This window comes from Dothidotthia symphoricarpi, assembly GCF_010015815.1.
Source record: "Dothidotthia symphoricarpi CBS 119687 unplaced genomic scaffold P153scaffold_10, whole genome shotgun sequence".
Taxonomy (NCBI): domain Eukaryota; kingdom Fungi; phylum Ascomycota; class Dothideomycetes; order Pleosporales; family Dothidotthiaceae; genus Dothidotthia; species Dothidotthia symphoricarpi.
This window is the reverse complement of record NW_022985017.1, coordinates 1166740-1192048: the sequence shown is the minus strand read 5'-3', so window position 1 is coordinate 1192048 and position 25309 is coordinate 1166740. Positions and strand designations below refer to the sequence as shown.

General features: G+C 48.7%; 12 protein-coding genes across 12 annotated transcripts; 8 read left to right on the top strand and 4 right to left on the bottom strand.

Moving 5' to 3' along the window:
- The first annotated feature begins 743 nt into the window (after positions 1-743).
- Positions 744-2771, top strand: P153DRAFT_423169 (paxneb superfamily protein-like protein). The gene is made up of 2 exons (XM_033672408.1): positions 744-1586; positions 1674-2771. Exons 1-2 carry the CDS (start codon positions 1133-1135, stop codon positions 2411-2413), a joined length of 1194 nt encoding a protein of 397 aa, XP_033524029.1. The 5' UTR covers positions 744-1132; the 3' UTR covers positions 2414-2771.
- P153DRAFT_291506 (uncharacterized protein) lies at positions 2510-2674 on the bottom strand (the record flags this gene model as incomplete). Its single annotated transcript, XM_033663772.1, has 1 exon — positions 2510-2674. One exon carries the CDS (start codon positions 2672-2674, stop codon positions 2510-2512), a length of 165 nt encoding a protein of 54 aa, XP_033524030.1.
- Positions 2772-2926: 155 nt separating the features above from the next.
- On the top strand, positions 2927-3602 carry P153DRAFT_357182 (secretory pathway protein-like protein Ssp120; the record flags this gene model as incomplete). Its single annotated transcript, XM_033666707.1, has 2 exons — positions 2927-3065; positions 3118-3602. 2 exons carry the CDS (start codon positions 2927-2929, stop codon positions 3600-3602), a joined length of 624 nt encoding a protein of 207 aa, XP_033524028.1.
- A 301-nt stretch (positions 3603-3903) lies between these two features.
- P153DRAFT_290957 (uncharacterized protein) lies at positions 3904-4317 on the bottom strand (the record flags this gene model as incomplete). Its single annotated transcript, XM_033663744.1, has 1 exon — positions 3904-4317. The coding sequence occupies one exon, from the start codon at positions 4315-4317 to the stop codon at positions 3904-3906; it is 414 nt and encodes a 137-aa protein (XP_033524027.1).
- A 1053-nt stretch (positions 4318-5370) lies between these two features.
- Positions 5371-7752, top strand: P153DRAFT_396895 (MFS general substrate transporter). The gene is made up of 2 exons (XM_033671516.1): positions 5371-5992; positions 6049-7752. Exons 1-2 carry the CDS (start codon positions 5455-5457, stop codon positions 7317-7319), a joined length of 1809 nt encoding a protein of 602 aa, XP_033524026.1. The 5' UTR covers positions 5371-5454; the 3' UTR covers positions 7320-7752.
- Positions 7371-9185, bottom strand: P153DRAFT_22948 (uncharacterized protein). The gene is made up of 4 exons (XM_033662677.1): positions 8811-9185; positions 8576-8763; positions 8205-8506; positions 7371-8147 (listed from the first exon to the last, which is right to left on the bottom strand). Exons 1-4 carry the CDS (start codon positions 9077-9079, stop codon positions 7422-7424), a joined length of 1485 nt encoding a protein of 494 aa, XP_033524025.1. The 5' UTR covers positions 9080-9185; the 3' UTR covers positions 7371-7421.
- A 1243-nt stretch (positions 9186-10428) lies between these two features.
- P153DRAFT_263364 (kinase-like protein) lies at positions 10429-11628 on the top strand (the record flags this gene model as incomplete). Its single annotated transcript, XM_033662846.1, has 1 exon — positions 10429-11628. A coding segment is annotated over one exon (1200 nt), but the record flags the coding sequence as incomplete, so codon positions are not given.
- A 1974-nt stretch (positions 11629-13602) lies between these two features.
- Positions 13603-15420, bottom strand: P153DRAFT_291269 (putative cytochrome P450 monooxygenase; the record flags this gene model as incomplete). Its single annotated transcript, XM_033663762.1, has 6 exons — positions 13603-13716; positions 13775-13900; positions 13951-14769; positions 14822-15103; positions 15152-15191; positions 15236-15420. The coding sequence occupies 6 exons, from the start codon at positions 15418-15420 to the stop codon at positions 13603-13605; spliced, it is 1566 nt and encodes a 521-aa protein (XP_033524023.1).
- A 1664-nt stretch (positions 15421-17084) lies between these two features.
- On the top strand, positions 17085-18799 carry P153DRAFT_403438 (cytochrome P450; the record flags this gene model as incomplete). The annotated part of the gene is made up of 5 exons (XM_033671982.1): positions 17085-17189; positions 17246-17303; positions 17359-17877; positions 17910-18403; positions 18476-18799. The coding sequence occupies 5 exons, from the start codon at positions 17085-17087 to the stop codon at positions 18797-18799; spliced, it is 1500 nt and encodes a 499-aa protein (XP_033524022.1).
- A 285-nt stretch (positions 18800-19084) lies between these two features.
- Positions 19085-20930, top strand: P153DRAFT_431547 (terpenoid synthase; the record flags this gene model as incomplete). The annotated part of the gene is made up of 4 exons (XM_033672917.1): positions 19085-19364; positions 19417-20124; positions 20471-20493; positions 20785-20930. The coding sequence occupies exons 1-4, from the start codon at positions 19102-19104 to the stop codon at positions 20928-20930; spliced, it is 1140 nt and encodes a 379-aa protein (XP_033524021.1). The 5' UTR covers positions 19085-19101.
- Positions 20931-21653: 723 nt separating this feature from the next.
- On the top strand, positions 21654-22636 carry P153DRAFT_256270 (terpenoid synthase; the record flags this gene model as incomplete). Its single annotated transcript, XM_033662777.1, has 2 exons — positions 21654-22009; positions 22057-22636. Coding segments are annotated over 2 exons (936 nt in total), but the record flags the coding sequence as incomplete, so codon positions are not given.
- Positions 22637-23618: 982 nt separating this feature from the next.
- On the top strand, positions 23619-25283 carry P153DRAFT_376052 (putative cytochrome P450 monooxygenase; the record flags this gene model as incomplete). The annotated part of the gene is made up of 3 exons (XM_033669628.1): positions 23619-23776; positions 23823-25054; positions 25096-25283. 3 exons carry the CDS (start codon positions 23619-23621, stop codon positions 25281-25283), a joined length of 1578 nt encoding a protein of 525 aa, XP_033524019.1.
- Between the last annotated feature and the right edge of the window lie 26 nt (positions 25284-25309).

Below are 25309 nucleotides of genomic sequence, written 5' to 3'. Positions count from 1 at the left end.
GCGCTGATCTCAGGTAATGCCAACGTCATCGAGGACACTCCACTTCGATACATGAGACGGGATCAACCGCTTCGATCAGATTTGTGGGACCACTTGTAAGATTTCGAAGTATTTCAAGAAATAGCCACTGTTGGACGCGTTTTGAGCATTGACGTGGAACCTCTCTGAAAGATTGACAATGGTGTCATTCCGCTGTTCGGGCTCCTTTTGACTCAACGCCATGATACACGGCCTACTTAGCACCACCTAGGTACAAATGAAGTCAATGGGAATAGCATATAACTTCGATTGAAAACAGTAATAAGTTACATGCGCGTCCGTCTTGGTTGATTTATTTCTTCCTCAACCATAGAAAGCTCATCAAATATGGCCGTAGTCGCCAGGGCAATCCACAACAGGCATTTTATCCATGTTTTAGCTTGCGTCGTAGTCGCTAGGCTGAGCCATGACAGGAGGTTACAATAGTACGCGCCGGTAATCATGTCTAGCATGGAGACGCATATAAGTCACATTGAGATCGAAAGCAATCTGCCTTATGAGTTGATATACAAGACGCTCTCAACCGCTAAGCATGCAGTCCGTAGGCAAACAAGTCGATGATCCATCGGGCGGAACGCAAAAGTAAATGAACAGGAGGGTAACGGAAATATCCATAATTACACAGTAATTATGAAAGACCTGTGAATTTATACTCCCACATAAGATTTGCAACTACATCGACCGGTACAGCGACCGGTCCTGGGATTCTATATTATTCTGTAAGGTCCCTATAGGCATCCGGATATGTTATGTCGTATATGAATATGACAGATGCCAACAGAGAATAAATTAGGCAAAGTCATGCGTGGTTTTATTGCCACCAGGTCATGTCTCTTCCTGAAACAAAAGATTATTCTTATGTACAAAGAAGCTTAGGTTTTCATGTGTTTAATCCATCATTTCAGACAACGGTCATCGTATACTGATCAGAGCTTAGCAACTGAACAAGCGAAGCTTCTGCATGTTTGGTAGATGAGGAAAGGAAACAAAACCTCGAGTGGGGTGGGGAAGTGACGTCTGCCGCTAGCTAATTCTTATCGATTACGGTCAAAACGCGCCCTCCGGCAACTTTCCTCCCACCAAACCCCACACAATGGCCTTTCGCAAGCGCAATATCGCGCTCTCACGCGCCCCAATAGATCCCGACGCGCCCCTCAGCCCCTCCTCTCCATCCCCTGTGACACCTACCCCTCAGGCTCCAGGCGTCCGCCCCTCCCCCATCGACGGCCGCCCCACCACATCCACCGGTACCCCTTCTCTCGATAATATTCTCGCAGGGCACGCAGGTCTCCCACTTGGCACCTCTATCCTGATAGAAGAAAGCGGGACAACAGATTATGCGGGTGCGCTTCTTCGATTTTACGCCGCAGAGGGTGTGGTGCAGGGCCACAGGGTGCATGTCGTGGGTATGGGGGAGGTGTGGGGGAGGGAGTTGCCAGGGATAGCGGAGAGCGGGAGTGACAAGAGGAAGGAGGGGAGGGAAAGAGCGGAGAAGATGAAGATTGCGTGGCGGTACGAGGGGTTGGGCCAGTTTGAAAGTGCTAGAGGTGCGTTTTGTACATATACATTTGGAGACAATGAATGCGATTTGTTACATTTCAAGAGTGGATCATGGTTCTGACTTTGCCTTTCAGGGTCTCCGGGCGTGATTCGATCAACAGGGCAGGGCGATGCAGAGGGAGAACCCTCGGTGTTCTGTCATATGTTTGATCTCGCGAAACGCCTTACGCTTCCTGTGGGGACGGCGATCAATTATATCCCAATCCCTCGAACGATCTCTAGCTCTGCATCGCCATTCACGGCGATACTTCAGAACATCCAACAGCAGCTCGCTACAACACCAGCACATACGATCCATCGCCTTGTTATACCCTCCCTTATCTCGCCAGCGTTGTATCCTCCCTCGTCGGCGCATCCCAGTTCGATACTCCAGTTTCTACACGCTCTGCGAGCGTTGCTAAGACAATACCCCACGCGCCTGACGGCAATCTTCACACTTCCACTATCCCTCTACCCGCGCTCCTCGGGCCTAGTCCGATGGATGGAGATCCTGTCCGACGGCGTTCTCGAGCTCTCTCCGTTTCCGTACTCGCATATGCAGGCACTCGCGACATCAGCCGGCACAACGAAGGACGAGGAGAGACCACAGGGCATGTTCGCGGTGCACAAACTGCCTATATTCCATGAGAAGGGTGGAGGTGGTGGGGCGGATGAACTCGGCGAGGATCTGGCGTTCACGTTGAGTCGGCGGAAGTTTGTGATTGCGAAGTTTAGTCTGCCGCCGATGGAGGGCGACACGGAGGCGCAAGAGGCGGCGGTAAGGGAGGCGGCTGGCGGTAGTGCGATGCCGGCGAAGAAAGACCTTGAATTCTGAGCCTGTCCAGTCGATATCGTGGAATATATCCGTCAGACAAATAGCCAGCGTGACAGAAAATTAGTCTCGTATTGTTGTGTTGCGTATTTCAATTTCTCAGTCCTCCTCACTGTCCTCCCCAAGCATGTCTTCCATTTCAATCTGCTCCCATCCTCCATTCCCAGCCCCCGAACCCATACCGCGTGTGTAGTTGCGACCGAACGAAGCGTGTCGAGGATTAAACGTGATACCGGAAACTCGGGCGCGGAAGCGATCGCCCATGCACGAAGACAATCCAAGGAAAACAAGAAAGAATATAAATGGGATGAAGAGCAGAAGGCTCAGGAGGGCGAGAACGTGCATCGCGAGTGGGTTGAGGTAGTGATGGAGCGTGTGGAGACAGCCGATCGAAATGACATCGTCGCGGAAGCTGGACAATCGATCCTCCGAACCCCTGCTTGCTCCTGCCCCTGACGACGTCAACAGCTTCTCTCCACATACATCGATAATTGAACCGGGTCCAGCACAGCAACAATGAATAGGCTACTCCAAGCACCCCTCGGCGCATTATTACTGCTATCCTGCGCCCTCAATGTCTCAGCGCACGGTGACGGCGATCACTCGCAAATCGTGGTTGCGCCAGATGCAGATTGGGCGACGCGCCACATGGCTGGTATGCGCCTCCACCTTCAGTATCCAGACATACAAACTAACAAACATTACAGAGGAACACCATATCTCTGGCTTCGACGCAACCACCTTCTTCAACCTGCACGACTACGACAGCACCGGCATCTGGACCGACCTAGATATCCAACGCACGTACGGGCTCATCGATCCCTCCTCCTCGCACATCTCCACCGTCAAGAAAACAATGGTCGTGCAAACCGTGCTCAAGATGTTCGACACGAACCGCGACGGCGCCATCTCCCTCGCAGAATACCTCCAGAAGGACGCCGAGAACGTAAAGCTACCAGACTTCGGCATGGGGCCAGGACACCACGGGGACGACGAATACGAGTACGAGATCCACCATTGGGAGAAGTACCACAGTGGAGATGATGTCAAGGAGGAGGATCTGAATCACCCGGAGGATATCGCGCATTTCAAACATCACGAGGAGCTGGAAGCTAGGCAGGAAGAGTGGGAGAGGTTGGAGAAGACGGGCATTGTAGAGAGGAACATCCCGGCGAAGTACAGAAGGAATTGAGGAGCTGAGGGAGGATGACGATGATACCAAGTTATGCGAACACGCCTATATATGGCTGATGGGTTACATTGAGCGCTCGATGATGCTCTACGGCTTCTGTGACCTGTCAGATGATTTAACGTTCAAATCCAAAAGGGAAGGCGTGTCTGTTGGCCAGCACGCTGGACGTAAATTCCAGTTCACGGCTCCGACATGACAAGGTTCTGAGGGCGTCACTCCAAACCACACCGGTGAAGCTCAGGTAGCTCCTTCCTTCCAGCTGGAAACGCCGCAACAAAAGGCAAGAACGACCACCGATCACTCAACAGGGGAGGAGCAAAATGACAAAAACATACAACAGCGGGGATTCGCTAGTGGTCACCCACCTAACTACTAGTCCGCCGGTACGTTGCTTAAATAGGGCTGAGCGAACGGGAAGCCTTGTTTTCAACGTCCTATGGTCGTATGTGGAGGAGTTGTACGTTGGTCCGTAACATGTTCGTGTCGTAGCTGCTGGCCAATGCAACTTAAGACTTGAACACCAACTCACTCGTGCCCAACAGTCGGGACAAGATGTAATAGCCGTGAGAGTCGTAGGTCCAGGCGGATGTCCCGGCGTATCACTGCATCCTGTAGTAATGCTGGAGCCATCTCTATCCAAGGACAACTCATCGAGCCGTGGTAGCTGTTGTCGGCAGGCCGAGTGCGAGGTGGTCCGAGAGCGCGACTCGTGCATGTGGCTTGTTGCCTTCTTTGCCTGAACGTCGAGTTGGCTATATTGACACATCTCATTGTTGAGCAAAACCTGGCAAGCCACCGAACTCGAGCCCCCGACTAATAGCTGTTCGACAAGGGCACAGCCCATCACAAAGGTGGTTGGGTTAACCGGTGAGCAGAGGAGGACCTTTTGTCTATACCATAAACGCGAACCTAACGCGCTCTCAGGTCACACAACAGCAAGGCTGTGCTCGCCACTCTCACCCCCCAACGACTCAACGGCTGGCAACGTCACTAGGGGCTGTACAAACGCCCCAATCCCCAAGCCACCACGCAATAGTCTCTCCACTTTCGTTGCGGACAATGACTCTGATGATCACAGGTTGGCGTACGGGGGTGCGGGACCCCAGTGCCCAGGATAACACGTGCAAAGTACATGTGTAACAAACTCTGGAGTCATGCGGTACAATCGATGTTACATTCGCTCTACAATTGATTGTTCTTCCTCACGTTCTGATCCACTCTGTTCGCATCCGACAACGATGCCTACGGCTACGACCACTCCGCAGGCAGCCTTTGTGCATAGACCTGTGATCGAAGATAATCCCAAGTACGACATCCTTTTTGATGCGTTCGGAACTCTCCTAATCATATCTGACAGCGTTGAATTGGATAATCCCCTGGATAAGGTCACAGAACGAGATGCTATCAGATTCCACAAGAAATACGAGCTACCAGTCGAGCAGGATGTGTTCGTCCGCGGTGTTCTCGCGCTTCGATCGCAAGTCGACATTAAAGCTGAATTTGAGGTCATTCAAGAATCGCGTTCGAAGAAACCCAATGAACCGCACGACCCCATCGAGTTGCGCGTCGGCGAACACAGATATACGAGGTTGGAAAGCGATATTCTGTACAAGGTTTTCTTACCACAGAGTAGGTGGGAAACACTGAAGAATCTGTCGAGGTTGCATCGGCTTTTGATCGTTGCTTGCATCTATGCTGCCATGACTCAGTAAGTGTGAATGCTCAGCTCATACGATTTGGAACTGACGTTTTTCTAGAGGCTGGGATCAAGCTGCTATGGCCGGTAAGATATCATAAACGAAGTAAAGATTACATACCAACTAACAATGAAAAAGGCGCTGCTATCGAAGTGATGAGTGACTTGGGAAAATCTACCACAACAGGTCCCTCCTCAGGCGTCATCAGACGGGCGGACGGCGATTTCGACGTCGTTCTCGATCACAACACCTGGCTGCTCGGATTCACAATTGGGGTTCCGTTCTTTGCTGGCGCAATACTAGGTCTCATCATTACCGATCCAATCACCAGGATCCTCCGCTTTGGACGGCGAGGTGCTATATGTGTTGCGGGCATATTCAGCTTTATATCAGTCATAGGCTCCGCTTCAGTTAACAAATGGGAGCATCTTCTCGGTTTCAGGATCTTGCTAGGTGCCGGTATGGCGGGCAAAGCCTCGATTGTTCCCATACTGCTCTCTGAGACCTCGCCCAAAGATGTGCGAGGCTTTTTACTGGTCTTCTGGCAGCTTTTTGTGGCGTTCGGGCTAGCGGCTGGATCAGTGACGAACTTGAGCGTGTATCGCCTCGACGTTCATTCGAGTTGGCGATACATGTTCATCTCGGCCTTCATTCCCGCATTGCTGTTACTATCATTGATCCTCTTCTCACCTGGTAAGTAGCTCATGTACTTCCGTACCCTTTCTTCTTAGAGACTGACATTGAAGTAGAATCGCCACGATGGTTGCTGAAAGAAAGCGGCGCTGTCAAAGACCTTCCCAAAAGTGACCCTCGTAGGGGGATTCTTATTCGGAAGGCCTACAAGTCACTTGTCGATCTTCGGGGCGAATCTGTTCCAATATTTGCCGCCGGCGAACTATTCCTGATGCACACACGTCTGATCGACGAGCAACGCCGACTGAACGCAGCGTTAAGGGGCCATCCTTCTACGATCAATGCGAGCAACAGTACTACAGAGTCAAAAAGCCCATTCGCTGATGTCATTAAACACATCGGTTGGCGGCAACGCGTCACATTAATATTCTTTCGTTCTGGGTACACGAAAAGAGCGCATCGAGCTGCAGCAGCTGTCATGGTCTCACAACAACTGTGCGGCATCAACCTGATAGCTTTCATGGCTGATACCTTTTTCCGAAATTCCTTCTTCCACAACACCCACCAAACAAGCCCAGGCCAGAATATGCAGCTGCTGGGGGCCTCGCTTGGCTTGATGCTGCTCAGCTTCATAGCTACGATTCCTGCCCTATTCGTCATCGATATCCCCGATGGGAGGAGACGGGCCCTTAATTGGTCATTTCCAAGCATGGCATTTTCTTTGCTGGGCTCTGCCTTAGTTTTGAAAATCCCAGAGAAGGACTCGAACCAGCCCGCCATTGGAGCTATCGTTGGGCACTATATTTTCCTGGCCTTATTCATAATCGCATACTCCGTCGGAGAAGGTCCAGCAGCTTTCGTTGTCTCAGCAGAAGTATTTCCGCTCGTCAATCGAGAACTTGGCATGAGCCTTGCTGTGTGTTGGAACTTCACGGGGGCTGGATTTCTTGCCGTCATAGCCCCGTGGCTGTTGAAGACGTTCCACCAGTTCGGCGTGCTTTTACTGTTCGCAGGCACCAACCTTCTCGCATGGTTTTTTTGTTTCTGGCTTGTTCCCAGTACTGGCAAGGAGGACCTGGAGACTGTGTTCGAGCAACTCGACATCACCTCATGGTTCATGTTCAAGTACACCCTCAAGACAGTGTCACACACGACCACAAAACCAGTCGACTACTGTTTGCGATTGGGCTCCAGGCCTTGGGACAAGTGTGGCTACCCAAAGAAGCTCAAGTCACCGAGAGCCGAGTGGCAACAACGACCACAAGGAACGGACACCGCCCGTTCTGATCCTCCAGGTTCATCGAGCTCGAGCGAATATGACGAATATGAAATGCAGACCGGCTTAGGCGCCGATCCTCGTGGTTTGAGCAGTACACCTCGCAACTAAATGACAGGGATTATGTTCGTTTTTCGCCATGTCACGTCACACTCAATGGGTAATGTCTATTGTTTTCGTAACGTCTCTTTGTGTCTCTATAGGAAACTAGTACTATACCATTTCGATATCTGAGTTGCTCTTCAGTGGCTTCGTATCTATCCCTGGCCTCCTCTCCTCAATCATGTAGCCTTCGCGATACATTTGCATTCTCCACTTCCAATATGCCAGCGTAAGGGCGGTGAGAGGGACCGAGATCACAAAGTAAAGCCAGAGTTGATTCGACAAAACAAGATCGCGGGACCCAGAGTCGAAATCAACAAGGTTCATGCCAAACATGGTCTGTGCATGCTCAGCTTTGTTTTCTAACGTTAGAAACAATTTTACACTTACGGCAACGAATGAGAATGGTAGATAAAACGATGTGACAAGCGTAATAGCTCTGATAGCGACAGAGTCCTCTCGTGCAGATTTCGCCATGTCGAACGTATTTCTGTTCTGGCTTTGGGCCAGTTCTTGGAACCCCAGATTTAAGGCGTCTAGCACTGACTGAGCAGTCGATTGAGCCCGTCTATCCATGTATAGAACTTGTCTTCTGTACGATGCAGCATCTTTGCGGAATTGGATAAGTGCCGCTTGTATGATCGCAGAAGGGCTATCTTTCGCGTCATTCGCTTCAGTGAAGACACTGTTGGCTTCTTCAAGGTCATGCATCAGCCTTTCGAATGATGCAAGGAGAGGTTCGAGCGGCAGGATGTTCTTTTCCACAGCACGAACTTCTTTGAGAGTGTCGAATGTAACGAGGGATTGCGTGAGCGATGTGCAGGCTGGTTTCATGTCCTTCTCATTTGTCAGTTGATGCTCAAACATGCTGTCACTACGAACAAGGGCACACACTAATTGCAAAAGCTGTGTCTCGTGGTACTCGAGATAGTCACGCCAAGAGCTGAGATGTGTAGAGATCAACATCGAGTGGATCAGCATGGGGCTTGATAGTATTCTGGATCTGGCCTGTGGTTGTTGTAGCAATTGCTGAAGGTAGATCTTGAAGTGCGCGGACGGACTTGGATGTATGATAAATAGCACTGATCTCTCTCGTTTTCGATCGGCTAAGTGGTAAATTCCTGTATGTCGAATCCGCCATGGATTCCCTGACTTGACGGCTTTCTTTTCCGAGTATTTGTAGACCCAACCGTACTCTAACATGTGTTATAAAGCCTTTTCCGGAACCGAGCACACGATGTTCATACAGAAGAGGGACAACATACCAGATCGGCTACTCGTGAACAGCGACTGTGAAGCGCCCGAAAATCCTTCTTCCGTCGACAGATATCGATCTCGAAAGCAAGCCAGGATCTGGAGGAAACCAGAACTGAGGCGGTACTGATCCATGATAAGAGAGATCATGTCGCGGCTAACGCTGAGTGGCGCCCATGTATCTTTCTGGTGAATCGAACTCAAACTCTTGTTAGCCATGAAACAGAACAAATGAAAACCACCCACTATATTTCCAGACCAGCCTCCTGCTCACCCACATTGCTCGTATCATTGTCAAAGTAAGCCGATAACTGCACACAGCTAGTAAAGCTGTGGACTGATGGAACACAGGACGCGTTAGATGTAAAGCGAGTCACTTCGACCAAATGGCTGTCTCTGTGCTTCGAGAATAGTTCGTTGCAATTGAGAGTGCAAGCTCGTATCTGTGATGCCGATAAAGCGAGGGCACAAGCATCACGCATTTCCTGGTCATCTTGCTGATAATTGAAAAACATTCCGACGAGGATAAATTGCAAAACAAAACAGGTGTTTCTACCGTAGGCTACGTGCTATATGCCCTCAGATATGTAGTGGGCTCGGGACGGCCTGAATCCATCATGGGGGGAACCCCGCTTTGCCTGAGCAGCCTGATAAGACAAGACGGTGCTTCAGTCTTTTGCACTACTACGAGGTTGCCTTTCGTCAGCGCTCACCGGTCACGAACACAACGTGCGCATTGCATTACCTCCAATCCGCCTAGTGGTGTCAATGTAGCCTTGTGAGCCGTTCTCAACAGCTTACAGCAGTCAGAAGCTCAGGAGCCTCAAAGGTGAAGTGACCATCTTTAGTCGCGTTGATGTTGAAGTTAATGTGATCGCCGAATTTGCCTTTCAGAAAAGTCGCTAGCCCTGCGCGGCTATAGTACCGACCCTGGGTTTGGTGGTGTATCATGGTTTGGTAGTGGCTAAGCTGGAGAGAAGGGAGAGCCTTGTTGTCGCTGAAGAACTTTTATAATCCACAATCAGCATACATTAACACAGCTGAGGCAAGATCGACTCGGCCTCGATCATGCTGAGGTGCGTCTGCGCTGGCGAAAGCCTATAGGCCGAACTCGTAATCTAAATGATCTTGTCACATCGTCGCATGGCTGGCATATGGCTTCGTTCTGCAGGCCGATATTTCTGTGTGGCACACTTTCCGCGGCACGTCATTGCGGGGGTCAAAGCGGTGCTGCGCAGCGTTCACCTGCAGGCCCGGGGGACTCATTACGTTGGCACCGTTGCTGTTCACCTAGGCGATGCTGCCTGGAGCTGCCCTTGCTGAATCTCCAGGTCTGCCCAGCTCTTCTGGTCTGAAGTTGTCCCACATCTTACCCTAAGAGTCTCGTTGTCGGTGGATCTCCGCCCATCGACAGGCCAACAAGCCCCGTGTTCCATTTACAGCTGCCATATGTACGTTCGCGCATTGCAGGTTCCACCGAACGCATCTGGACGCCTCGGCTCAGGCGCGAATCCCGTCGCGTGTCACGGGGCTGGTCGATCAGCGACAACCAGCTGCAATGAGCCATAGACGAGACTCCTCCACACCTCGGACCAGCTTCTCTTCGGCTCATGAGACCCATGTTGCAGTGTTGTGCAAACAATTACAACATGCTGTCGCTAAGACAGTGGAGGGTCTCGACGTGTCAAACGAGAGACAGACCCGCTGTTTCCTGTCAAGGGGAGAACTCGAGAGAATACTCACAAAAGAGGCATTGGAGGACTTATTTAGAGAGCTTCTCCTTGGGGTTGTCACTTTTGCGGTCGGACCTACCATCCCACGAACAGGCCTCAGCGATGTTGCAGAGAAGGAGAAGGAATCGCACCCATCCGACATCGACAAGCACATCAAATACTACGTCCAGAAAACAACAGGAACGCCATCACGGAAGGCGCTGCTCGCAGTATTCCTTTACCAATATCGCGAGGAGCTACTCTCACTTTTCCTAAAGTGGTTAAGGTCTGATGTCCCCGATATCCCGTCTGACGACTCGATGCCGTTTACGAGGGCAGCTCTACATCGATATGGAATTCCATTTTTGTATCACCATGGAATCCTGGGAGAGCAGGCCATATTCAAACCAGTGACGATTCAGAGGCTCCTTCACCAGAAGTTCAGCAACGAGGATCGCTTACCCTTCATTGGAGGGCAGGAGCCGATCAAGACAGGCTCTTCAGGCGACGTCGTCAAGACCGAAATCGCGCAGCACCATTGGGAGATCGACGTCGATGGTGAAATCATTCCTGGAAACCCAAATAACACAACCATTGTAGCTCTCAAAACCTTCAAGAAGGACGCCAATCGAAGTATGGACGAGGCGACCCGAGACTTCAATATCGAGCTCAACATTTTGAAGGAACTGCGAAGCTGCAAAACTAAGCATGATATGATCATGCTGGATTGGGGAAGCATTACCATAGTAGACCACCAAGGAGCAGCTATAAGTCACTCGCTGATTTTTGAGCTTGCAACGTTCAGTCTCGAAGACCTCCTCAAGGACGAAGACCGTGCCAAGAAATACTTAAGAAAAGGTCTATTGCTTGCTAGTCTTGTTGATATTGTGGAGGCGTTGGCATGCTTGCATGATAAGGTTCAGACTTTCCATTTCGATATCAAGCCCGACAACATTTTGATCTTCGAAAGAGACTTAAGTCGCTCTACATCAGGGAACCAGAGTCATCATGAGCTAATCTGGAAGCTCAGTGACTTTGGTCTAGCACGAAAGAAAGCTGCAAGGCAAAGAGTTAGTATTGCGAGTGGTTCAGCGGCCACCTCTGTATCTTCGACTTTACCAGCAACAAGACCACCGGGCCTGTACCAGGCCCCCGAGATCCAGCAGCAGAACATCAGCCAGGCAGGCCAAGGTAGTGACGTTTGGTCTATAGGTATTGTGGCACTCATGGTCCTCGCGTTCATGAGCAATGGTCCGACAGAGGTCTCAATGTTGGAGACGTGGTTGAAGGTCAGTTTCAATGGTGCTGGAAGGGAGCCTTTAACCTATGTGAGGAGCGACCAACGTTCTTGGAGACATCGCTCGACCCACAAATGTTGCTATATACCGGAACACGTTCCAGACGTAGACAACATCCCTGGCACAACACCCCAGCTTCGAGCTGCCTTGAATCCCAAACTCATCGAATGGTCAAACGAATTACTCCTGGATACCTACCACCTTCGAATGGAGCAGAGATTTGTACACAGAATACTGGAAGTCATATTTGGTTCTGTTCTACGTATCGATCGCAGCAAAAGGATGAAGGCATCTGACTTACGCGACAGACTTGCGGATATTCAGCAAGACTGGGACTCGTATGAGATCGCACCTGAAAAATACATGCCTCCTCAAATTGTCGAGACAAGTCCTCTAGCTAGTCTGCAAGATGTTTCACATGTCCCGCAAGAATCAAACTCTTCGGAAGAACCAGCTTTCCAAGGTCAAAGATCTCAGTCGCAAGAGCAGAGGCTTCAGTCGCAAGACGAAAGAGTCAAGTCACAAGCCGAGAGGGTCCAGTCGCAAGACGAAAGGGTTCAGACGCAAGATCAAAGGATCCAGATGCAAGAGCAGCTTTGCTCTGCAATCGAGCGAAACGACAGTGCTAGCGTGCGATCCCAGCTTGAAAGGAATCCTGAGCAACTGGCCCAGCCCTGTCCAGGCGCAAAGAGATACCCAATCCATTGGGCTCTGTGTAAAAATGCCTATGACGCCCTTGATGTGCTGCTCGAGAAATCTACTCTCGAGATTACAAGCATCGTCTGCAATAGGCGAACTGCGCTTGACCTAGCATGTGAGTCGGGAAAACCTGCAGCCCTGGCATGTATCCGCAAGCACCGCGACAAGTTCAACTATCCCCCTGAGATCTACGAAAAGCGTAAGAAGAACTTTGGTAGGGAAGCGGGAGAGATCGCGGACGATTTGTTTACGATCAAGATGGTCGCGACTCCAAAAGAGAGGAACTTCTTAGGGTTTCTCAAGAGCAAGAAGCCTAGTCACCAGTGAGCCTTGTTCATCTGAACAACTAAGTGATGTCAGGAAAGGCGGTCGCAAGCCCAAGCCATTTAGCTGAGGCGATACATCATGCTTAATGTCATTACAACAAGTGATCCTGGGTGAAAGTGCCGATGCGTAGTGCTAAACGCTCAGGACAATGTACTGATCGCCGCTCAGTTCATTACGCCCATAAACAACGTCGATCAACTAATTAATCAATCAATGTCTATAAAGGCATGTATAAATCTAATAACCGCTTTCTGCAATCGGCTGTATACCTCCACGTTCATCGGGACACGCCTTGGCTTTCAGGAAATCAGGCCTAGAGCAAGCAACGTGAAAAATGAAGATTGCGCGAGCGACAAACGATCGTTACATTCTAGCTTGAGCCAATGTCTATGAAACCTACTGTTACAGTTCCAAAAACGCTTTTGTAGTTTCCTAAACGGATTCGTTAACTTTCTACGCTGTTCCTTACTCTGTACCGCTGATCTAGGTTTTGTTTGATAATGTTTTCTAAATAGAAGTTCTCTAATTGGAGTAGAAGAACGAAATGTTCCTACAAACCTACTGCTACAAGCAGTGGCATGTACACTAAATAGCGAATTTGAGAAGTCTTAATGGTTAAGAGGTTTATTCACTATACAGTGCCTCTGAGCTGTATACCTTTTGTATGTGTTCTGCTACAGTAAATGAATCAAACAAGTCGTATGAGATACGAATTAATCAAAATTACAACGTGGCACTAATGCCTGTGTAGCTCTCTTCTCGAGCTATAACTGCGACTCGGACTGCGATTGTACAAAAGGGTTCGAGAAAAGTTTTTCTCTATCATGGACGACTTGATACTACTAAGCAGTGCAATTTCTACGCAACAAGACGCTGATAAGTCAAAGCAGTACAAGCCACTCTAACCAATCCCTTAATGCTCGCTAAGGATAACAAAATCCTTCCCACTTCCTGTCTTGACAACGTTCTGTCCCAAACTTGTTGAGAAGGTTTGCGTTGTCTCTAAGAATCAAGTTTGGCAAGTGACTCAAACTCGGCACGAATGAGCTCTGCGCGGGCTTCAACACGGGGCACAATGTTGCACGAGAAGGGTTTTGGAGCCATTTCAAGACCAGGCTAGATACAACCTATCAGAAACATGTTAAAATGAGTGCAAACCGGGTGTACTTACCACAGAATAGGAGTCCATATCCATAGTCGAGCTCTCGCCTTGTTTTGGAGTAAGCTTGAATGCCCAGAGCAGGTTCATTGTGTTCATAGCAATAGTACGGCGTCCCATCTCCTCGCCGGGACATATCCTCTGCACAACTTGTTAACAGTGATCGTCAATCAACCCATCGTTGTACTCACTCGCCCTGCCCCAAACGCAATGTTGTCTCTCAAAGCCTCCGTATTCACTCCCGACTTCGTGCCGTACTTGGAATCCAGATATCGCTCCGGACGGAAGACATCTGGCGTGTCAAACAGCTCCGGATCGTGGAACAGACCCCAAGCATTCAAAACCAACATGGAGCCTTTGGGAAGCACATAATCCTTGTACACCAGGTCCTGCGTTGCGATTCGTGGAAGACCGATAGGTAGGATAGGTCTAAAGCGGTGGACTTCATCGACTAACGCTCGTAGATAGGGTAAACTGTCGTAGTCTGTAAAACACGGGAGTCGATCATTGCCGATTACAGCGTCAATCTCTTTTTGAGCCTTTTTTTGTGCATCGGGAAAGTTCAGCATTGCGAGCACGAATGACTGGAGGTATGACGATGCAGTTTCACCCCCGGCGTCCATCAATACAGCGCCCAGAAACACAACCTCATCATAGGACATGCCGAGCTTTTCTACGTTGTCCAGGACATAGTTCATGTAGCACGGTTCGGCTTTGTTCACTTTCCTTTTCTCCTCAAGCTCCGCGAGTAAGCCATAATAGAGCGTATTGCGCACTCGGGTGGTTCGCTCAATATGTTCTGTCCACGGTGCCAGCCAGCGGGGTGTATGCTTGAGCCAGGGGAGGAGTTCGATGGGAGGATATGCGCCGGGATCGTTCGTCTCATTAAAGAGCTTGATGCCCTCGAAGTACTCCTCAGCGGAAGAATTTTGGAACGTGAGGCATTTCTTGCCGTAGACAAGGGATGTCATGACTGATGCAGAAGTTCGTCGAATGTGGTTATAAATGTCCTGCACAGTCCATGAGCATGGAACAGGGAATAGAAGGAGCAATTGATCATACATCTGGTTTGGTGAGGACATCATTGAGCATTTGCACATATTCAACCTTTTGTGTGGCCATGTACAAGTTCAAGTTGTCTGTCGTCAAGAAACGCGTGATTGCTTTTCTGCCACGCTTCCAAACAGGATTTTCAGTGCCCTCGAGCACAAAGTGTAGCCCTTGAGCAGCGCGCTGCATGTGCGATTTCGGTCTTCCACCAGTCAATGCACCCCGCGTGTCAAGGATGTCTTTGATAGCTGCAGGGCTGGAGATGATGATCATGTTACTGTTGAAAAGCTTGATCTAGCCAAAAGTCAGCTATATGACGGGATGGATCATGAAGCGACTTACTGTGAAGATCTCGCCAAATTCTTTCATCCATTCCACAAACCTGCTCTGGTTAGAAAGAACGCAACTTTAAAGATAACTACTAACTTCAGTTGCGGAAATTGTTGTGGGAACTGGTGAATGTTTCCCAGAATTGAAAGAGTCTTTGGGCCTGGAGGTAAACCATGTTCGCGATGACCTATGCGCAATAAACGGAAGAGAACATATACGATTGAGACAGACAATAGAACAGACGAAGGGGATAGCTTTGACAGCCACTCTGCGAATTGCATCCTGAAGTCTAGCTAAGAAAGAAGGATATCAACAACGACAAGACGGCGGTGAACTTGATCTCGCAGCTATAATCTTGTCTGTCTGCTACAGCTTTGTTAGGCTGGTGCTTGCTAGAACAGCTGAACAAATAACTGCCAATTATTCGATCAATTCTTGGCAATTACTAAGTATGATAAGATGCCGAACCGCCCAATGGCTAATGCAATGCGACTGATGCTTATACTAACGATAGCTTCTGCTAATACCATCGCGTATGCCACTACACGACACAAGGTATCACTTAGTAACCAATAGACAGGCGTACCTGCGATCTGATTGCTAGTGCAGATCTTCGACTGGGATCATCCAGCCGGGATAATGTTGGGAATTTAACCTAAGACGGCTAGCTTCTAGCCTAACTCATCAGATCCTGTGACGGAGACGGAAGCCGGGAGAACTAGTCCAAGAACGCGATCACACTACTTAAGGCCGCGCATGGATCAACCCTGCAGCGCACTACATGCATGTAAAGACCATGCAGAATCTCACATCTTTCTATGGGGCATGATTTCGGGGTTATCGCACCCCATCGAATCCAAGCGGATGAGAAGTGTAGCAGAATTCTAAGGTCCCCTTGGACCACTTTTCACTCCTTTTGGTTTCGGTAGGTGATGTCTAGATTAGTCACATTGCTGATCTCATGGTGGTCTGTACGCAGCGCTTTCCCTCGAGGCATGTCCCACCAAAATCTGCGTTTCTGTGATGCACAATGAGCTCATAACCGATTTCAACCGGACACCTCAAGACGACTATGATTCGGAAAGCGACGACATAAACTTGAGACTAGATACGGAGACTCAAAACTAGCATGGAGACAAATCTGCAGAGCCTTAATGCTAGGCTTCATGCAATGCATACGCAAGTGTACGTGCACGCTATAGCACACTCACATGGTTTTACGGCTAAGCCTGCTGCTCCTATGACACCAGTTTTGGCGGTCAGTGCGTTTGGATTTGTGCAATGAAATTCGAACCCCTAATCTCTTCCGTTTCTTTCGTCTCGGAACCCGCATTAGCATGCTGTGATGCCCGCCCTAAGCATAAGCCACTCGCCTTTTGTTGGTACCAAAACATGCATGTGTTGGTCAGAGCTACTCTTGATTTCCTGACGACCAATTGGAGGCTAACATGTAGAGTGGGTAAGGGCATGTGCTTAGGGTGAGCTGCCTGCACCTTCTTTTGGCAACAATAGCCAAAGATATTGGTATGTCTGGCACATCACTACGACCGAGGATGTACACTAGCGGCTCAACATAAACCTCAAGACCGTATCTGTAGCTGGAGTGCCGGCCCAAGTCTCTAGAAACTGCAAAGGGTTAGAAACTGATGTTGCTTTAGTAGGCAATTAAGGATGGGCATATCAAGGAGGTCCTTTGAGGACCAATATCTCTGTATCTCGAGCTATCCGTGCAAGCCTGTATAGATCGTATGAAGTAACATGGATATCCTGTCCATCTATGCGCATTCCTGGGTGGGTCACATGTCTTCATAATCGTATTACGGGTCTGATATCATGTGCGAGAAAGCTAGGCTACGAAAAAACCATGTAGCTTGTTCAGCCTATAAAAGGAACCATTTTAGGGAGACGACTTGATGTCTTGGGATAGGAACAAATTCCAAAAATCATGAAACTCTCAGATGTTTCCTTCAAACCTTACCCTGCCTCGTTCCTATATGTAGAAATTGCTTCTTCCACAGCACATGTCCTGGAATTCGGGGTAACATTCCTAGTATGTTGCTTGTTGCTCTTATGGGATTAGTTAACAACAATACTGACTGATTTTAGGCTATCATATATCTCACAGGCGCAGTCTACAGTGCCTACTTCTATCCTTTGTGCAAGTGTGCGCTTAATTGGACTATCGCGTTGTGATGAAAATCATGACTAACCGTGCGTAGTTCCAGGCCCGAAGTTTGCAGCCGCAAGTCACCTCCCGATCTGGTATCACCGCTTTACTGGCAATTACATCCCATGGATTACATCTCTACACGCCCGTTATGGCAATGTAGTACGTTATTCTCCTGACAGGCTCTCATTTACCTCCGCTTCCGCATGGAAAGACATCTACGGACATAAGACGCGAGATAAGACCTCCAATGGGCAAGACCCACGTCTTTATGGTTCGTACGAAAATGGCGACGATGACATATCGACTATATTAGATGATGCGAGACACGGGCAAGTGCGCAAGATCTTTGCTCATGCGTTTTCGCAAAAGGCACTCAAGCTGCAGGAGCCGCTGATCCAAAGTCACGTCGATAAATTAATGAACCGGCTGCGGGCGACAGTGCAGAACAGTTCTAGGGAGAATTTTGACATCTGTGATATGTACAACCGTACAACTTTCGATATCATAGGTGACTTATCTTTCGGCGAGTCTCTCGATACGCTACAAACGATGCCAATCTACCTTGGATGTCCGCGATATTCGGTGCGACCAAGACTGAAGCAATCCTCAGCATCGTGTCTGTGTATCCCAATCTCCAAAAACTACTTGCGTTCTTCACCCCGGGAGCCACAAAACAAGAGGAAGAGGTTCACACCTACACTGCCGAAATCATCACGAAGCGTCTTCGAAAAGGACGTGACGCGCCGGATATCTGGAACTTCGTGCTGAACAAGGAAAATCACACACTAAGCCTGAACGAGATGCATAATAATGCAAGTGCTTTTGTGATGGCGGGAACTGTCCCTCCAGCGACTCTTCTAAGTGGATTAACGTATCTACTTCTTGTGAATCAGGAGAAGTTAGCAAAGATAGTGGCCGAGGTCCGTCAGTTAACCGACCAAGAGCAGTTGAACTGCGCCGTTCTAGCGGGGCTTCCGTATTTAAATGCATGCCTTGAAGAAGCGTTACGGGTCTATCCTCCAGCACCAGAAGGATTTCCTAGGGTAATACCGCAAGGAGGGAACTTTGTCTCGGGGAACTATATACCGGTGGACGTAAGTACATACAAACCTGTTCGCCAGTTCTGAGTCAGATTGTAAGCATACGTACTTACAGGTCGACTACAGACTCGCGTCAGTGTTCCGCAATGGACGATAAACCACTCTCCTTCCAATTTCAGGGACCCATATTCGTTCATTCCCGAACGCTGGCTTCCAAACACAGGTTTCGAAACAGACGTCAAAGAAGCTATGCAGGCATGGAGTGTCGGGCCACGGAATTGCATCGGTAGACACGTCGCATATTCAGAGATGCGACTTATATTCGCCAATATCTTATGGAATTTTGACTTGAAGCTCAGCGAAAAAAGCCAAAACTGGATCAAGCAAAAGTCTTGGATGTTGTGGGAGCGGGGACCATTGTTTGTTCAAGCCAGCATGAGGACAAGTTGAGGTAGTTCAAAACGTCAAATAGTAGTTGATCTTAGCACCGGCAAACACAGAGTATAACAATCAGCTACTTATTTTAGTCAGTTAGTACATGTGAATCAAATTGGATTATAGCCAATGTTTGTACTTACGTAGTCTGCTTACTGTACACACTAGCGTTATTTAAGCTCTTTCATATCTTCAATGCAATATAAAAACTATGCCGAGTTGCAGCACTTCCTCTGAACTGTTGTCAAGAAATATTCACATAACATATCACTTTCTGGTGTAATCTTTGCACTCCACACCCCACTACAAAGCTGGCCATGCCTAATGCAGTCGCTTCAGACGAACGTATCGTCAACGCCTGCAGCACATTGTTTGTAGCGTACAATTATTCTTCCGACTCAACCCTAGCGCTAGACAGCAACTTGCCTGATGCTATTCTAAGTAGGATCGCAAGCTGGGGGCTTGGATATGAGAACGAGGAGAAGCATGTCTTTATGACTCAGTTTTCGGCTGCGGTGCCAGATCTGATGTTCCGTTCTCACCCATTCGAGGTCAAGGTCCATATCGGGACGTGGATATGGTGAGACTCATTTTGCGAAGCGTTCTCCATTGCCTTCTGATAGTTTTGGCAGGCTCAGCTACACGATCGAATTCGACACGGCATCCATAGGTCAAGCCGCCATCTCCCAATTTCAGCGACTATTCGTGGCTCAGAAGCCCCAGCAGCACCCTCTTCTGGACCGATATGCGGCGATATTGGCAAATACATACGACTTCTCATGGGACCAGCTCGCTAGTGATTGCATCATCACATCCTCCATGCAGTTGATATGGACATGCGTTCTTGAGCCCAAGCCTATCTACAGAGCCATGCCATCCCTCTCTGGAGGCCATCTGTGGCCTGCAACTATTCGGTCGCGCAATGGTCTTGGAGAGGCGTTGAGCTTTATGACCTTCCTTCCACCAAAGGAAATCGCACATAATGAAAAAGATTTTGTCACGTATCTCCAGGCTATTCCACAGATTCAGATCTTCCTGAATTTCACAAACGATATCCTACGATTCAAATCGGAAGAGGTCACGAAGGAGCATCAGAACTATGTTCGCGAGCGCTCGGCTCATCATCCGGACCAAAACCTTGCGGACACATTGGACGAGATGGTCCTTGAAGCAGCAGCCGCAGTTCAAGCTGTCGATGATTTGTTGAAAGGTGCTGGGTGGATTGAGGATAGGTGGAAGGATTTGAGGCAGGGATTCGTGGCGATGCATCGATGGAACAAGGCACCCTACATGCGGGACGCTATGGGCTTATCGGAGGAGATTGCATACAAACAAGTCATGTAAGCGTGGACGGCTAGCTGTGATGCCAGCCAATTGACCAACACAAGCAATTATGGGTCTCCCATGTTTCCAAGCATCTTGATATCACAGTAGGCACAAATTCCTGTTTAATTTTCGTTACATAAAACTGCCCAAGTCTGTGAGGATGTTGATCCCGATGAAGTATTCGCCGACCTGGTAGACGGGCCGGCGCGAGATGGTGTGCAGGGTGGAGCTTATACTAGGCTAAGCATGTGCACCGGAGGAACTAATAACCCTTGTCAGATCGTATGAGGAAAGCAAAATGTACTTCATGTGCCGTGAACTTGCAAACGTGCAGTAGCGCGACTAACTATACACAAATAGGGACAGACGGAATAGAAGATCGCGTATGTCTCGAGAAGAAAGGTGGCCGTATCAGTCAGCTGGAGACGTACTGGCCTAACCGCGAACGTATAATGGCAGCTCATAAGTGGCTCCCGCAGATCAGATCGCTGCGACTAGGGTTAAACAGATCACATTAGATGGATCTATCCTCACACCCGTTTAGGCGTATTGTGAGATTCTCGCCTATCGCGCGATGTTAATTTGCGAGACCTTTACAAGACGGACTAGTAGATACGCTCAGATCTTGTACATATAGAGCTAGAAGATAACTTGTCATTGCATAACTGGACAAGGCTTTGTCTTCGAATTTATCTGTGTGGTATCCACCACGCTACGCACCGGAGCTCGAGCCGGAGGCACAGATGAAATCGATCCGGCACTAGATGTATGCAGTATCACATACCTCGATCACATCGTATACGTCAAGCTGGTTGATTAGTTCAATGCTAAGATGTATGTCTTTCTTTGGATTGGGCACCTAATGGGTATGATCTACCGAATGGTCAATGCGAAGTCTATCAGCCAGATGAAAAGTCATTTTATCCCATGGACAGCTGGAATAAACTTGCGGATTTCGGCTAATAGAAAAACAGAGCGCATTTGTCAAGGACATCAAAACCAAAAAAACGTGACTACACAGGGTTAAACGCCGACACGCGTTTGTTGGCTAAAAGCCGGGCCAAAATGCCCGGGTCTATTCCAGTCGTTCATGGGAAAGTGTATCGCGAGTAATTTGACCAAGCAAAGCTTAAGCCAGATACCGAACGATCCGTCTTTAGTTCGCAAGGAGAGATTGCCGAACGTGTTAATATCACACCCAATCGTTTGTTCTCACTTGGGACTGTCCCCTGCTAGTGCCTATACACAGCAACGAAGAAAAAAGGTCTACTGTCACATCAAGAGAAACATTATTATGATCAGCATTGTGTAATGTCGTCACACCGTGAAGCACAAATACTCATTCAAGGTCTTTACAAATCACCTCTATCTATTGTCCATCCGCATCCTCGACCTTTTGTAAAATCCTGCAAACTTCATTACCATGACTTCTACCATCCTCCCGCACCCAACGCCATTGTCATTTGGCACTCTTCGCCCTAATGAAAGCTTTGTTAGGAAGCCGACTGCCTTCAGACTTCCTGACCTACTTCCCCGAGCACTGCTGGAAGGAACTTCTGCGACTTGGCCTTGCACCTCTACCATCCATCCTCTCAAGCACAAGATGACACTTGAATCTCTCGAATGGGTCAAGAGCCTCAATGTTATGTCCGACAAGAAACTTGCCAAATTTGCCAAATACGAGATTATGACTCTCGTCGCCTGGGCATACAGACGCGCAAGTCCTGAGCACTTCAGACTCTGCTCAGATTTCATGCACCTCTTCTGGATTATTGACGATCGTACGGATGAACAGTCGTCGATCGAGGTCGAGCATGAAGTAGCAAATATCAAGCGCATTCTAGCGGACCCAAGTCTTATCTCGCCTGATCAAGGTGTGCTGGAGGGTGTCTGCCAACCGTCAGTCCCCCCAACAAATTATATGATGGTATCCTAACATTTTGCAGATGGTTGAAAAGCGTCGTGGAGCATCTCAAACCCCCTCCAGCTACGAAGGCTCGGTTTTTGCGAAACTTCATTTCCTATCTCGATTCACTCCCCGAAGAAGCCCGCGATCGCGAGACAGGTCGTCTCCGTGATCGTGGAGAGCATTTTGACCTTCGTCGTCGTACTGGAGGCCTTTTACCCTCCTTCGACTTCATTTATATCCCCTTCAACCTCTCGGATGAAGTCGCGGAGCACGAAGTTGTGAAGAGAATGAGTATTGTCACAGGGGATCTGGTTATCATTGCCAACGACATCTACAGCTACAATGTTGAACAAGCGGGAGGCCAGAAGTGCGTTGCTCATAACATCGTCGACGTAGTGATGCGTGAACGTCAAAAAGGAGTACAAGATGCTATGAACGTTGTGGGAGCTAGTTATCGCGAGCTTTTCCTCTCACTTCTGGATGACTTCAACAACCTTCCCGTATTTGACAGACCAGAGCAGAACAAAGTGTTACATGAATACGCCCTCGGGTTGATGGATTGGGTGGAGGCTAATGTCGAGTTTTCGCTTGACAGTCAGAGGTATTTTGGCGCTAAGGCTGGATCACAGGAGACAAGGATGAATCGTTGGGTTGAGTTGTTCCCGATGAAGGGTTGATAGTACAGCATGACTACGTAATGATGCTTAATCACTCGCATTTCCGCAAATGAGCATGTCAATCATTATCACCGTGATTAATTATTCTCCATTGGTTTCTGAAACCAGCCACAAATCTGATGGAGACGCAGGTACCATGCATGACGTTTTGAATGGACCTCGCTAGTCCTTTTACCGGGTGAGTGAATAGTACACTAAACATCTCTAGCGACATGCAGGTATACGCGTTATAGATGTCGTCTTGGAGATCCGTAGGCACCGAAAGAGGTCGAAAGTCCTGTTTTGGACACAGAAAATCAACTAAATAACACTAGCCATGAAGTAACAGCGCATAACGCCACGGTACGGCCGAGAGTAATCCTTGCCCTCAGTCGCCAAGGTCTGCTTGCCGATCAAGAAGAAGTACGAAACTGCAGCGTATAGGCAGAAGTTTAGCCTCGGCGACGAGTCGACTGCGAAGATCCGCACCGTGTGGATGTAAGATTCATGTGAGAGTCATGCAGTGCCTATGGATCGATTGGAGGGTGATGTATCCAGCGATACGATGGCATACTAACTAGTTACTTGGCCTTTTCAGGTCTTATCCGCTCGATTAAATTGGAAGTCTAACCTTACTAGTCTTGAGGATATCTCCATTCCTAGCGTATGTTGAATCTAGAGATGTGATCGGAATAGTGTCGGGGATCATCCAGTCCCACCCAAAAAGACCACTAATCATGCTGTATTGATTGCATGACACTATCGCCTCTCGCCGGTGGAAAAGACAACGTAGTGCGGTTTCATATCTAAGTTGAAGACGCTGCGTGACAAACAATTCAGTCCCAACTTCCGTCTTCACTTTATTGACAAGCTTTGAAATACAATAAACATGGCCAACACAACGAAACCAGGGTTGATCGGCCTATCATTCGCAGACGTCTCAATGTTCAACATTGCAATCGGAGTTGTTGTGCTCGTGGTACTTCTCGTTCTCAAGGTTCGCACGATCGGCTGCAGGGGAAAAGATTTCCCACCAGGCCCAAAGACAACTCCAGTCTTGGGAAACGCACTGGACTTCCCAACCAGCTTCCCTCATGTTAAGTGAGTCAAAGTCACGTTTAAAAGGTACTCGCGCTTACCTTCGTAGGTTCTCGGAATGGGCTCAGACGTATGGCGATATCTTCTCTCTCAAGATTTTAAATCGTACTGTCGTTGTCATTTCCTCCGCCGCAGCTGTGAAGCATATTCTTGACAGCAACGGGGCTCATACTGGGAACCGCCCGCGTTCTGTGCTCGTCCAGCGTGTTACCAATGGCTCTCTTATGGCTCTCGAAAATATGGAAAATTCAGTTTGGAAGCATGGCCGTCATGCAATTCACACGTTTTTGACGAAGGATAGTTTGAAGAAACACCTACAAACACAACAAGCCGAATACACGCAATTTATGCACGACATTCTGGAAGATCCTCAAAATATTTTCACTCACATCTGTCGTACGACTGCGTCTGTCATGATTACGCTGCTTTATGGTTCGCGAATCACGAGCTATGCAAACTCACCAGCAGAGACTTATTTTCGAGGCGTGAAACTTCTTAATGAAGTCACTGATCCCGGTGCCCACCCTCCAGTTGATCTTTTTTGGCCATTGCAATACGTACCTAAGCGCTGGGCGTACTGGAAACGACTTGCCGACACAACACGTGGAATTCGAGACGAGCTTTATGGTTCTCTACATGCACAATGCGTGCGTGCGATTGAGACCGAGAAGACTACTGGCTGCTACCTGGAATCCTTGATCCTGAATCAAGAGAAACTTCGTATGACCCGTGATGAGGTCATTGGCATGGGTGCAGTCATGATGGACGCAGGAGCCGAAACCACAGCTTCTTTTCTACAGTCGTTTATCCTGGCTTTGATCAACAACCCTCATGTCCAGGAGAAAGGGCAAGCTGAGATTGACAGTGTTGTTGGTCATAACCGCTGGCCAGGGTTGGATGATTATGAGAATGTTCCGTACATTCGCGCCATTGCCGATGAGGTTCTCCGGTTCAGAACAATTTTGCCGATCGCAATTCCTCATGTTAACACTAAGGAACTTCATTATAACGGCTACTGTATCCCCGAAAACTCTATGATCTTTATGAATAGCTATGGTCTATATCACGATCCAAAGTTCTACGACGAACCAGAGATGTTCGACCCAGAGCGGTTTATCAAGACGGAGTTTGGTACAAAAGAGGGTGTCGATGTGACAGGCTATCGGAACAACTTGGCATTTGGGGCTGGCCGAAGAATTTGTCCAGGAGAGTCTATGGCTCGTCGGACTATCACACTGAACACTATGAATTTGCTTTGGGCATTCAACTTCAAAAAGGATGGTTCTGGAACTGGTGGCCAGGATATTGATTCGTATGCAAAGGTAAGTCTCTATCCTCTTCCTGCATTCCCATCAATGCTAACGTTAATCTCCTCCAGCCTGGTATTGAGCTTGCACCGAAACCATTTACATGTGACGCAAAACCTCGGTCTGCGGAGAAGGAACAATTGATCAGGGAGCGATATGCGAGAGTGTTCCCTCACGGAGTGAATGGAGAGACGAGATTTTAGCTAATAGGAAGACTGCATTCTCTCTG

What these genes read in the sequence shown, in the direction of transcription:
- P153DRAFT_423169 (XM_033672408.1), top strand. Translation starts at nt 1,133, where the DNA reads ATGGCCTTTCGCAAGCGCAATATCGCGCTCTCACGCGCCCCAATAGAT. An exon ending in CCAGTTTGAAAGTGCTAGAG is followed by an intron (nt 1,587 to 1,673) that starts GTGCGTTTTGTA and finishes TTTGCCTTTCAG; the next exon opens with GGTCTCCGGGCGTGATTCGA.
- P153DRAFT_22948 (XM_033662677.1), bottom strand. Translation starts at nt 9,079, where the DNA reads ATGTTTTTCAATTATCAGCAAGATGACCAGGAAATGCGTGATGCTTGT. An exon ending in GAGGCTGGTCTGGAAATATA is followed by an intron (nt 8,764 to 8,810) that starts GTGGGTGGTTTT and finishes CAAGAGTTTGAG; the next exon opens with TTCGATTCACCAGAAAGATA. An exon ending in GTTCACGAGTAGCCGATCTG is followed by an intron (nt 8,507 to 8,575) that starts GTATGTTGTCCC and finishes AACACATGTTAG; the next exon opens with AGTACGGTTGGGTCTACAAA.
- P153DRAFT_396895 (XM_033671516.1), top strand. Translation starts at nt 5,455, where the DNA reads ATGAGTGACTTGGGAAAATCTACCACAACAGGTCCCTCCTCAGGCGTC. An exon ending in ATTGATCCTCTTCTCACCTG is followed by an intron (nt 5,993 to 6,048) that starts GTAAGTAGCTCA and finishes ACATTGAAGTAG; the next exon opens with AATCGCCACGATGGTTGCTG.